General features: G+C 37.9%; 1 protein-coding gene across 2 annotated transcripts in view; it reads left to right on the forward strand.

Annotated features, from left to right (window-relative positions):
* The window catches only part of CDC123 (cell division cycle 123), a 34,930-nt gene that overhangs the window by 3,472 nt on the left and 17,499 nt on the right, over positions 1-13,959 (forward strand). For both annotated transcript variants that reach the window (XM_072857851.1, XM_072857844.1), the window contains exons 3-7: positions 92-146; positions 1,550-1,582; positions 5,189-5,284; positions 5,998-6,104; positions 13,895-13,943. In XM_072857851.1, coding sequence (XP_072713952.1) covers positions 92-146; positions 1,550-1,582; positions 5,189-5,284; positions 5,998-6,104; positions 13,895-13,943 — 340 coding nt within the window. The remainder of the gene's footprint in view (positions 1-91; positions 147-1,549; positions 1,583-5,188; positions 5,285-5,997; positions 6,105-13,894; positions 13,944-13,959) is intronic.

Below are 13,959 nucleotides of genomic sequence, written 5' to 3' on the forward strand. Positions count from 1 at the left end.
TCAACAGCTGGTAGATGCTGTGCAATGTAATGTATGTGGTCAAGTCAAATACCAGTGCTTAATTTTTTTTCCTGCTAATTTTTTGTTTTAGAGAAGATCCACCAAGTCATGCTCAGGAGGGGAGTGATGACGCAGAGGAAATACAGGTCAGTATAAAATGCACCTTAATGTGAGGTCTCTTGAGAAACATATGAATGTGTAACTTTTTCTGCATAATTTATAGGTGAGGAGAGTACTTCACAAAAATAACAATCCTGTGGTATTTGCCTTGAAAAACTTAAAAACTGTGACGTCAGGGAAGGTTTAAAACATTTCTATGCTCTTTCACAGAAGACTTTTAAATTTTTTTTATTTTTTGATAATTGCATTTGTAATAATGAGTAGGGAATGTTGAAGGATGTTGGAATTGAACTTAATGCTGTTTCATGCTCTGAAAAATTGGAAGGAAGAGTACATTTGGAAGGAGTTATTTCAAGAAACAGTGAAAGTTTCTGAGGCCATAATAGCTCAGAAGGGAATTCTAGAAGAAAAACGCTAAAAAATGTTGCAAGCGCAAGGTGTCAGAAGGTACAAAAAGGAGATGAAGAAAAAATATAAGTGAAACTAATGGATCATGGGTCTAAGGATGGAAGTGCTGGAGCTGGAGACAAGCTTTAGACAGGGAAGACTCTGAGTTCTGAAATGTTGTGCTGGTTTTGGCTGGGGTAGAGTTAGTTTTCTTCACAGTAGCTAGGATGGGGCTCTGTTTTGGATTTGTGCTGAAAACAGTGTTGATAACACAGGGATGTTTTCGTTACTGCTGAGCAGTGCTTACACAGAGTCAAGGCCTTTTCTGCTTCTCACCCCACCCCACCAGCGAGTAGGCTGGGGGTGCACAAGAAGTTGGGAGGGGACACGGCTGGGACAGCTGACCCCAACTGACCAAAGGGCTATTCCACACCATATGACATCATGCTCAGCATAGAAAGCTGAGGGAAGAAGAAGGAAGGAGGGGACGTTTGGAGTGATGGCGTTTGTCTTCCCAAGTCACCGTTACCCGTGATAGAGCCCTGCTTTCCTGGAGATGGCTGAACACCTGCCTGCCGATGGCAAGCAGTGAATGAATTCCTTGTTTTTCTTTGCTTGCGTGCACGGCTTTTGCTTTACCTATTAAACTGTCTTTATCTCAGCCCAAGAGTTTTCTCACTTTTACCCTTCCGATTCTCTCCCCCATCCCACCGGGGGGGAGTGAGCGAGCAGCTGGGTGGTGCTTAGTTGTCAGCTGGGGTTAAACCACAACAAGTGTCCAAGTTTGTGTTATAAATCACAATTAAAATATATAGGTGTCTTTTATCCATACTTTAGAATAGTACTTCTGCTGAATATACAGTATTTTTCCTGTCTTAATTTACAGCTGTCATAATTGGAGGATGGTGATGTTATGCTACAGGAGCTCCAGGCTAATGATTTGATCTACTTGTAGGAAACCATATGAATTCTGATGTTCTCATAAATTAGAAAGGATGTCTCGGGAAACCAGTAACCTTTGATTTGTTCTTATTTTTAACAGTGGTCGGATGATGAGAATACTACAACACTTAAGGTAAGGTCCTGTAAAAGCCTAACATGTGGGTTTGTCAGCAGTATCCTTTCTGCAACCTTGTGGTATAAACTTGTTGCCAGTTAGAGATACCTGTTGCTGTATTTAATATTTTTCAGATCATTTTAGATAGATAGATGGCAGTGTAGATGTCTGTAACTTTTAAAAAAGTTTCGCTGTCTTAATTTTATTTAACTAAAAATAAAATGCTTTTCTTCATCCCCAACAATCACAGACTTGTTAGACTATAGGAGATGAACTGAAGTATAGCTCTAAATATAGCTGTCTTTCATTTTCACCACTTTGACTATCTCCCAATTACTTAATCAGGCTGGATGCAGAACAAACGAAGCCCCTGCAGCTCAATTTTCACAGCTCTTCTTACACCCATGCCATTATTTCCTCCTAAGTACATTTCTTTCTATCATCTTTTTTTTTTTTTCCTTTTCTGTCTTTATGCTCTCCTTGCACTGTGCCTGGCTTAGAATCAGGATCATGATGGATACAAACCAGGCTTTCTTGATCTTTTTTTACAGCTTTTTTTGAAAGTTACTGTTGCCCTGTCATTGTCAGAGTTAATATACTTGCGTCACTTGTCCGCCATTGGTACTATTACTTCAGTCCTATTAGCTCCCTAATGTTCAGCAATGTTGAATTGCTTACATTGGGTTAGGTGCAATATAAACACAGCTCTGCCTTGAGTTGTGCCTATGCTAGCAGAGAATTTATAGCCTAGATTTTAAAACTAATACATGCCAAATTGGCACGGACTAATAGCTTCAGTTCAAATACGTAAGCTTTGATAAAGTAGATACCTTAGATTGTAAATTATTCAGAACAAGTATTTTGGTATCCATCTTATCTTTTGCGAAGCTCATGTTAATGTTGCTAAAGAAATAATATCTGACTTTTGAATCGGGTTTCATTATAGGGTACAACACAATAAGGAAATACATAATCAAGAGGTATGATACCCATCAGAAGGGTATAGGCCGAGTGATTTCAGTTTAGCTAGGTAAGCATTGTGTACTGTGTATGGCTTGCAGCTTTACAGCTAACATTTTACTGGGGCTGGCTGGGATGGAGTTAACTTTCAGCTAATGCTGAATGGTGCTTGCATAACGTCAAGGCTTTCTCTTTTCCCAGTCTGCCCCATGCCCCTCTCCAGCAACTAGGCTAGGGGTAGGCAAGAGAAGGAGAGGGAACAGAGCCAGGGCAGCTGACCCAAATTGTCTTAAGGGATATTCCATTCCATATAATGTCATGCTCAGCAATAAAATCAGGGGTAAAGGAAGAAGAGGTGTGTTTTGGCCTCCAGAGTGGCTCTTGTTCAGAGACTGCCAGGGCTTTGTCTTTCGCTGAACCTGGAACTTTGAAAATGGCTAATAACGAACATGGTTTGTGCCCGTGTCTAGTTCCTAGAAAATACACTTACATTTGGTCAAAGAAAGAGATTCTAAAAGTAGAATTTCACAATGTGCTCTTTACTGTCTCATAGATTTAGTAGATGATTGCTCTGAAGACTCCATCCGTGGCAAATACGCTTTCTCTACCTGAAAACTAGGGACTGCTCTGAGGCCAGTGAGTGAATGGAAATAGTCTTCTGGGCTTTTAAGTGTTGCCTGTTACCACCTTGATAGTGATGAAGAGAGTGAAGAAACAGCCCGTGTAGAATGCAGAAGGGTGGGGAGCTCATCTGGAGTTACCTCAAGAGATGAAAATGGATCAAGAGGCAATGTGGAAGCTGAACAAGGAGACCCTAGGGAACATAATGTGTAAAGCATAGTGGGACAGACTGGAGAATGCTGGTCTGCATTTGCTGTCAGCCTAGGGCATTCGTATCTTACTAACGATAAATCCCAGGTTGTAATTCTCTATTGGTTTCTTGGTTCCAGGAGCAGTAAGGTGGGCTGTAGTTGTGATTATTCTGATTTGATGACTTGCCTGAGTCATCAGGTAGAACTTGTTTCCCTTGCCCCTTCTATATTCTGATGAAGAATTAGAATATAGGATTATAGAAAATCCTGTGTTTAAAAAAATGTGCATTAATATTGATGGTTGCAAAGTCAGGCATTCAGAATTTAGGAAATGTTAGAATCTAGCTTGTTTATGCAGCCTTAGAGCTATCCTCTTGTGTATATTTCTTCATTTGTATTAATCAAATGACATGATGGTAACATTTCCCCAGGGAGGCTTAGTATGTGCTGGTATTGCATATATAGTATGACTCCTGACTTCTGTCAAAACAAGAGGAGATTGGATCAGAATGCAGTGGATGCAGAGTTTTACTTCTTGCAGGAACAATTCCTAGAACTGACTGAAGCTCTAAAAATAAAGTAAAATAAGAATGCTTTTTCAGTTTTTCAAGTGTAATTTCCCATGGAGACTAGGTAGCGTACTAAGGAAAGACTCAGAATGTTCCAAGTTCAGCCTAGGTCACTGTGCTAAAATGTGAGAGGGTGTTTTTTTTTTTAATTTTTGCATTTGGGGGGGGCTGCAGAAAGGAGATGCCAAAAGCATGAACTTTTTTTGATCACTTGTGTGGCTGTGAGGGCTTTGTTGTTTTAGGGACGTCAATTAGCTTTAGCCTAGATGTTATCTTTGAGTGGAGTTTAAAAATACTCAGGCAGAAATAGTGTTCTTATATACTTTTTGCTATACATCCTATTAAATGAAAAATCTTTGACATGTGCCTGAAATACTTTCATATTATTTTAAAGGTCAGCAATCTGGTTTTTTTGTTATTGCACCACATTCAGACTGGAGTTTATAGCATCCTGAGGAGTTTTTTTCCCTTATCTTATGTTTACAATATTGACAATGTTCTTTACAAGACAAGGTTTTCTAGTCCAACCCATACCTTTGCAGTATGTCCTCTATTCTGATGCAATATATTGTTAAGGATCTACTTTAAGACCTAATTTAAGGTCTGATTAGTTAAAATATTGCTAACAACATTTTGTAAAACTAAAGCTTAAATGAGGAGCTGTCACTCAAATTGCCTATGAATTGATTTATTTACTTTTGCTCTCTTGCTGTGTTCCTAAATGCAACTAGAGAACTATTACAAAACAGAACTGATCTCTTTCTACCTTTTAATACTTTTGACAGAATGATACAATATTTGTATTTTGGATTTTTTTAAGAGATGCTTAATTCTAAACAAACTATTTTTGAAAGCTTCTTTGTTTTTAAATCTTCTTGTATACAAGATCTTATTTGTATACAATAATCTACTGTCAGGTATAAAACACCAGGTATGTATTTAAGGTCTTTTTATTTGACGTGCACGTTTGCCAGCTGTTGCAGCTTTCATGATGAACGTTATGAAGGTTTGGGTTTTTCCCTGAAGTTCATGGAATCTTGCTAGTAATGAGAGTGAGAACTGGAAACATATTTTCAATTTTCTCTGATTGAAAGAATGTCGGAGTTGATTCTTAAGTGATTTATTTCTACAAATACATTATTTTTGTGGGGTTCTTGGTTCCTGATTTTGGACATGTTTATTCCTTCTACAACACATATTTCTCATGGTATTTAGAAGATGGCTACACTTTGCTATTAAATATATTGAAATTGATATTTTTGTTGTCATTGTTCTTTGTTCAGGCACCAGAATTTCCAGAGTTTACAGCTAAAGTTCAAGAAGCAATAAGTTCCTTGGGTGGTAGTGTTTTTCCTAAACTTAACTGGAGTGCTCCAAGGGTAAGAATGCTGACTCCCAAAACTTGTAACGGATGTTAACATAAGGATTTTTTTTTGTTTGTTTTATCTTAATGCACTGGAAAGTAGAAGAGACTAGTGGTTCTGATAAAGGAAGGAGTGATAGTCAAGATATCAGTGAAGTATGATACTGCAAATTGTTCTGGTGGATTAGAGCTAGATGGTGCACTGTTTGGTGAGGCTGATGCAAGACAGCACTGTCTTTCTTACATAAAACCCTGCATCCTTGTCACAGATAACAGTATGATGGTCCAACTCTTCTCATTTAGGATACTAATTGAAAACTTTGCCTGGGATAAAGATTAAAAACCCCACTTTTTAAAAAAAAAACCAATAAACTTCCCTCTAGTTATTTTTAGGTACTCTATATACCTTAAGGATGGGTGCACCCAAATGTTTTTGTATCATACTCTCAAGGGAAACTTTTGTTCAATCAAGCTTTCCAAGAAAGCGCCTGGAAGCAGTAAGGCAAAAACTTAGTTTTTTTTTTTTAAATGGGTTTGCTCTGTTTTCAACAGAGTATTCATAAGAAAAGCAATAACTATTGTGTCTTTTGTAACAGCTAATGAAGGTTTCCTCAAAATAAAAAAAAAATTTTCTGCATGTATTTGAAATGTTGCATAATATTTAGTGCTGATAGATCTGCAGCTTGCACTCCTTCCTGTAGTAAAGGTGCATTTTTGGATAATGTTTAGGATGCCTACTGGATAGCAATGAACAGCTCTCTGAAATGTAAAGCTCTCAGTGACATCTTCCTCCTCTTCAAGAGTTCAGACTTCATTACTCGTGACCTCACTCAACCGTAAGTAGATTTCTAGGAGACAGTCATATCATACCCAGTCAAAAAAAACCCCAACCCTCTGAAGGTAACTTCGCAGTTCTTTTGAAAGATCTTACTCTTTACTGTACAGTAACGATAAATACCTGATACGAAAATACATACTCATGTTTAGAAGTTGTTCAGGTACAGTGATATAAGCGTCAGGTACAGTAATAAGGCAGTTGTTCTTTGAAGCTTCCCCCACCCCTTCCCTCCTTCTTTGTCTCCCTCCGCCATGCAAAAATAAATGCCAGGTCCAATTTAGTGCAGAAAATTGCGAGGCAAATTAATGTCATTGTTACTTACCATGAGTGAGTCTTTTCTAGTAAACCAGAATTGTTTACATCTTTTCAGTTGACAAGAGAGGAGCAGCCTCCATTTTATTCTTATACTAACTCTCTTGATTTTAATATGCAAATGAGTGAAAAGCAAACCACGAAGACATATCATAGTAGTACATGTGAAATGACACTATGGACTAAGACCATTTTTACTGAGTTGCTTTCCAGAGCCAGTGATGTTTTAATCTTGGGGCTTTTTTTGCCTTCCCACCCCTGTTGGCGTTTACTTGTTGCTACCTACCTTATTGTTGCCACTTCTCATGGTAATACAGCGTGACTTTACCATGTTCCTCTCAAATTTTAAAACTGTTGAAGTTTGTGTGGCTGCCTGGAAGATGCCTGAGACTTCTGCTAACATATTCCTAGAGCTCCTTGTGAACCTACGTTCTTGTAGCTCTTGAACAAATGCATGCCAGGAACTATGACTAGGGATAAGTTACAGATAAAATTATGAGTACAATGTGCTTGGGGTTTATTTTGTCTGCTCACATGAAGAGAGTACTTAATTGTATAGGAACAGTTTCCTCTTGTAGTACCTGCATCTGATTCATGTCACTCATTTTTAAAATACAGCCTTTTTCTGAAAGAAGATAAAATTATTGGAATTTAAAGTTCTTCTTAGTTTTATTACTATTATTTTTTTCAGAAAAGCAGAATTTCAAAGAAAAAGAGCAATCCATGGCTTGCAATCCAAGAGATTGCTTTCCAGTAATTATTCAATGCTTATTTATATTACTGCAATATTTAGGAGACTCAATCAAATGTAGGGTACTTGTTCTAGGTGCTTTATAGAGGGTTACCAAGCATAATAGTCCTGTGTTAAGTAGCTTATGACTCGATTAAGAATTGTCTAAAATGTGAAACCAGTTACATTAATGCTGTGCAACTGCCTTCTTTTTTTATTCCTGTAACTCTAATAACACTCTTTTCCCCCAATTTGTTGGTACATTAAAAAAATGATAGGTAGCAACATCCTCATCCTTATCTCTGCATTTATGGAGTGCTAGCAATGCTGTCAGTCCAATTCTGGTGCTAGGTTTTACATTATGTCTAACCTACAACATTGTGAGGTGCAGGGGAAGAGACTGAGAAGGAGAGGAGAAGAAGCTGGAGTGAGAAGTCAGTTTGAAAAGTACACTGGACCAGGGAAACAATTGTGAGCATTGAGAATTCATGATTCTGGGATCACAGAGAATGAAAGGGATGGGAGAGATGAGAAATCTATAGCTTACATTTCAGAGGTGAGTGAATAGTGATTCTCAGAAGATTTTGGTGCCTTACCAAGGAGCTTTTTTTCATTGTTTCCCCTAATGGGAGGCTAGGTGACTTGGCCAGGTGTCTTGAGGATGGTTTGCTCAGAGGGTTGGGCACTAAAATTTAATGTGTCTTTTGTTGTAACTGCTGTCAGGACTGAGCCTTGTGGGTCTGAAAAGAACTGTACACTTTGTATCATCCCTTTGTGAATATTAAATAATACTGGTTTTGTATTCTACTGCTCTCATGTATAAAGAGGTTCAGCAAAAAGTACCCTGAGGTCCTTGGAGAATTCCTGTTTGGTTAACCACTTTCTAATGAGTTTGGGACGCAATCAAGTGTTTAGCGAGCACCACTTGATTTAGAAGATGTGGCAGCTCTGTGTGAGTGTTTGTGCTCTTAGTTTATGCCATTTGTATGGTAGAATGAGTTGGTTCGACCACCTTCATTGAGACTGAAATCAGTGCATTTTCTGTAACGTTTTATCTCATATCAAGTAAAGTTAGTGCCTCAGCTACTCACTTTGCCCTCTGCAGACAGCGCTGACTTAGCGGTAGAGGCAATGAATACATTCTAGCTCCTATGTTGTGAGGTTTCACGGCATGGGTGTTAACTTGAACCGTCAGTAATTTCGCCCTAAGTTCACACCAGACTAAGAACAGTAGTGGCTGAGCAGCCTGTAGCAGGCACGCTCTCTTCTACTGATCCTGCTGTGGGAGAATAACCTCTAGCAGAAAGACACCACCTCAAATTGCAGTAGTCCAATCCATTTAGACTCCTTTTCCAGTGTGATAAGACCGCACGCCCTGCCAGACAGCAGAGCTCAGCTAGTGGCTGGTAAATAAGCAAACCTTGTGACATGAGTGTGGGATCATCACCTAATCTAAAGATTAAGTTTCATTTGAGAAGTGTTGTATTTATTTCCCTTCCTATGAAGTCTAATCTAATGTTGGTATAAATTTGGCTTACGGGTTGTTTTTTTTTTTTGTCGGAACAGGCTTTGTTGTTTTGGTAAGGTAGAATTAATATGGGTAGTGCAGCCTTGCAATTTCCATGAATTTGAACGGAAGTTGTACTTATGACTAGGGGAATGTGTGTAATGTGTAAAATCACTTTGGTCTCTATGTATCTTATATGTTCTGAATATGTCGTACTTGATTAGAGCACATATTATTGTCCAGTCTGTGCACGGTATTTCTAAATTACTAAGTTATTTGTACAAAATATCCCCACCCAAACAGTGAAATGATTATTGCTGAATCAGAACAGTGGTCTTCCTTAATTATACTATTGATTAGCTGCCAATTCCCTAGTCCTTAGCAAGCAGAAATTAAAAACGTAGCTGGCATAAGAACCTGAAGTGCTGAATAAATGAAAATTGGATACATAATACATCCAAATCCCTTGGAATGGCTACTGAGAAGGAGGATAAATGTACTATATTTCTACTTCTTTCATTAATACTCAGTATGATCTAAAAGTTTCTTGCCCTGCATAAGTAACAGCTGAAATGTTGTATACCCTTTTTTTGTTTTGTTTTCTATTCAATTGTATTAACTTAAAAATCCACTTCATGGGTCATAATATGGAAAAGACTTTGCAACAGCAATTTGAAGATCTGTTTCTTAATCTGGCTTTGCCAGTGTTGTGGGACTTCAGACAAACCACTTTCTTTGCCTCTTCCTTCCTCTCCCATTTCCTATCTGCTTATCTGGTATTGATCTATACATTGTTCAGGTCAGGGAACTGCCCTTGCTGTAATTCTCAACTGTCTCAAGTTCCAAGAAAACTTCAGCTATGCAATACTTCAATACAAACCATTAAAAAATATGGCCTTAATGCAAATTTACTGAGCTGACTAGATAAGCTTTGACTATTTAAATTGTTTGGATTCTCTCATCGTGTTGACACTTTGTTTGGTTGAAAAGTTCAGAATAATGAGTTAACTTTTCTCCTTGTTAATTTTGTATAAATTAACAAAGACTTCAGAGTGATGCACTCGTTAATGTAGTCAATGTTGTTTCTGCTTCAAAGTAAGCATTGCATTTTACTTAGCTGAGTTCACAAAAAACTTGTGGGTGGTGTGATCCTTAACTTTTCAGGTTTTAATGTAGGCTTTCAAAAACTTAGTGTTGTGGATATGTGATTAAAAAAAAAATCCCTTTCTAATTGGGATTTCTATTAAGTGATTAAAACTCCTCTTTTGAACAAAAATCCTTTTAAAGCCCTGTTGAGTGTATTGGTTTAGAACACAGTTTTCTTCCTTATTGTTAGAATGTGTGGACTACATTTTGTTAAGACATGATTGCTCACCTTGAGACTGGTATAAATATTAGCAATAGTTCTAATGATATGATAATGCCCTTTCAGTTATATGATAAGCTTGTTGTTATATCATGCTTGTTAATAAACCTTGGAAATTGCGTCAAACTTCGGAGATTGTTCCTGTTCTACAGGGCAATACTGCATGTTTTAAATCTGCAGATGCTGCTATTGGAATCTTGAACGCTAAAGTGTTCTTATTTTTCTAGTTGTTGAATAATCACAACTGCAGAGGTGAAAAAATAAGTCCTGTAAGTTCAACCATGCTGAAAAGCAACCTAATGCAGAGAACATGTTTTGCAAGGATTGCCCTTTGACTTATTATAGAGGGGCAGTACAAGTCGCGTGCAAGAATGGCTGTTTTCTGGTGTGCACTTAAGTGTTGTAAATTGACTGTCAGTATTTTATTGGTGCTATGGACCTCTTACTTCCAGAAGTTCATTCCTGAAAACTTTTGAGAAGCTGGTTAGACAGGTGAAGTAAAGAGTCTAAAAGTAGCCACTTAACCCTACCTAAGCCCAGGAAACAGAGTGAAGGGACCATCTATGACGCATTTAGTAGTTAAGAAATATCTACTAGGTTACCGGAGCAGGTGAATCAACTCCCACTGGGCCAAGGAAAAGTTTCCGAATGTATTAATGTGCAAGATAGAAAGCAACATGAGGGGAGATGCAATTTTTTTTATTTAGGTGTTTATAAGTGGGCTTGGTTAAAATTTAAGTGCCTGTTCCTGAGAACAATTGAGAAGTCTGCTCTTGAGTGAGGTTTAGCCCATCAGGCTCCTAAGCACATTGTTTAACTTTAAAACCTAGCAGATGTTTCAGTCAATTTTGTTTTTAAGCTAGCATTCCGACTAAATTTTTGATACCAGACTTAATGCTTCTAAATATTGAATTACAAATTATAAAGAAATTATAAAGTTTTCTGAGATGTGGAGCAATAACAGCCTGTGTTCTCCTAACAGAACATAGGAGGCAGTGTTGACTCACACCGATGTGACTTGGCATTCAGGATACCTTTTTGCAAGAACAGTTAGCTGTTCGTTTAGACTTTAGTATAACCTATTTTGAGGTAGACAGTTCCACATGAAAGGATGTGGAAAATGAGGCCTTTGATGATTTTTTTTTTTCTTGAGGTTTTACTCGCATCCCATTTTTTCCTAGCAATTTGCAGTGTAGTACAAGATCTTCTTTTGAATGGTGCATGAATTTCCTATTTCTTTTAATCCTTAAAGTTCCAGCAAGGTTCAATATTCAAGAAATAAAGATGCAGTTCAAAGGCTGTTAGAAGTTTCTCCTTGATTTTTTTTTTTTAATTTTATTAAGGTTTTAAAATAAACTGAGATGATAGCAGGGGAACTGTCAGGTACAGAATAACTTTTACAGTTCTCATTATATTCATAACAGTTTATTATCCACAGAATAATCTCTGATTTGCAAATGAGTTCATGGCTCTCTTAGCAGGATAGGTACTGGAGGTTGTACAAACCTTCTTAAATTGCTTTTCTCGATGTTGAAAACTAAACCGTGTAATGGCTTCCTGTAGTGTGTCCTGTTGTCACGTATATGCATTTGGAGATTTTATATGTAACAGCTGTATGTTGGAGACCTTGATCCTTCTGTTCTTGACATCTAAGTATAAATCTGTAAACAAGCTGTTGACCACAGTACAAGGCCTATAAGCAGTAGAGTTTAATTCCTTCACCTGTAGTAGTACTCAAAATGACAATTTGCAAAGGCTTCAGAAAAGAGAACCCAGATATCTCTCAGTTTGGGGTTCCTGAAGTCTTTCTGACTGTTCTTTCAAGTACCTCCAAACCTGAATAGGATGCGGGTTAAAGAAACCCTGCTTAGCCTTCTGCCTCTTATGATCAAAAGGCCATATGTAATAGACGAATTCAGCTGGGTCTGAACAACTAATGCTACAAAAAGTTGGTAAAAAATACAAAATTTAAACTACCTCAAGTGGCCCAAAATTTACCCCGAAAAGAGGGGTGGTAGTAATGTCCTTTTGTTGACAAAAACTCATTATGCTATTTAGAAGGAAAATGAGACTACAAAAACCTAAGTTTATTTTGTCTTTCGCTGCGTTCTCCCATTTTTTTTTCCACATTTGTACTCAGTCCTGTGTCATTAAGGCTCAAGAAAAATAACATTACTGCGTCTTGCAGTACTCTTGTCTATATTCATCATTTTGCCTATTTGCTTGATTTGGCAGCAGTACCTGAGCAGTCTGTGTGGCTTGGGATGGCACTCAAGGATTTCATTTTCTGACTTACAAGGAAAGAGGAAGTATCTTTCCCCATATAGCTGTCACCCAAAATATATGAGGGTTGAGCAGGGGGTAATTTTGATTGTTCATAAGGCTGGTTTTTGACTGCTGGAAAAGACTGCATGTTACTGTAATGAAGTAGATTGCAGGTACTTCAGTCTCAGATATGGAAGTCTGTGAGAGGTAATACAGGTCCTAGTGTACAGGGACTGTAAAACTCCATGAGCTGGCATTTTTATATGTCGTTTATGATTGGTTTTGTGTGTGGGGGATATTTTCTTGAGCATGGTAGGCATCTATGCTAGTAAGGGAGGAATTTTGAGTCTAGCAAAACTGCAAGCTCTTGTGCGTTTGTTTATTGCCTTGACAGAGCTTAAATTGTGGGGAATATAAACTGTAGTTGAAGGATGTTATCTGTTTACATAGGCTTACAGATATATATGATCTGTTTGATTACAGTACTTTTGGAAAGCGTTCCTGCTTTCCATGCCATTCTTTTCTGCATGTAGTGGATATTAGTCTAAACTAAAACGTGTGACATTTATTTCTGCTGGCTGCATTCTGAATGAACTCTTACAATAGCTCGTCACTTCAAACCGAAAGCTGGGCAGCCATGTCTTACAAACGCAATGTTTATATTAGAGATGTTAGACTTTTGGCTTGCTTAACTAAGTTCAGTGCCGAAGGGAGAGAGTATAAATGTTGCCATTTAAGACTCTTGCTCAGCAGTGACCCTTTACACAGTTCTGTGCATTGAAGTAGTTTGTTGCCAGTAAGGTCAGGGAGTATGCTTGGAAGGAAAATGCATGGTTTTTTGCTAATTCCCTTTGAAAGTTACAGGATTTGTTGCAAGGTTTGCTGTAAAATGACAAAAAGGTACATAGAAGTTGGCTTGGGTATAACTGCCTCCGTTCTCGATGGTTCCTGAAAGGTGGCACACACAGTCAGCTACTCACAAGGGACAAAACCTTGACATCTGCTTGCAGTTATGGAAATAGTTTTGTTTATTCCTACTCTCAAGAGATTTGTAAGAGTATTTCTTAAGGCTCTTAATTTAGAAAGATACCATGCTGTGGAATCGGAAGTGCCGAGTGGCGCTGGTTTGCATCCCTTATTCATGGAAATTAACTGCTGTAAGGCATGGTGATGTGTCTAAGTTAAACGTTAAAAGTACCAGGGAAAACATGCTGCAATGAAACTAGATTAGATTGCTCGAGTTTATCTGGTTCTTTGAGAATCCAGTTATGCCAACATACCAATAGAGTCAAGGAGCAGCACTGTTGATTCAAATAAAACAAACCTCAACAATGAGTAAACACTCACATTTTAGCCACGTCCCTGTCCAAATTTAAGTGCTTCCAAATTACACTAGATGAAAAGAGGAGAATTTTTTTCCTTTTTTTTCCCTGCTGATAGTTGTCAAAAGGAGGTTTGTTACTCATGTGTTGAATTTACTTAGTTTGTAAGTCTTGGAGATAATTTAACAGTAGCTTTTGTGATTCACAGTTCAGGGTTATTTTTCTCACTATGGCTAAAATCTTATATGTAAAAGCAGATTTTGATCCCTGTGCCTTACTTTTCCAGATTTATTCACTGTACTGATGATTCCCCTGATCCTTCCTTGGACTACGAGGTAAGACTCTTTGCAT

Source organism: Ciconia boyciana, chromosome 1 (assembly GCF_034638445.1).
Source record: "Ciconia boyciana chromosome 1, ASM3463844v1, whole genome shotgun sequence".
Taxonomy (NCBI): Eukaryota; Metazoa; Chordata; class Aves; order Ciconiiformes; family Ciconiidae; genus Ciconia; species Ciconia boyciana.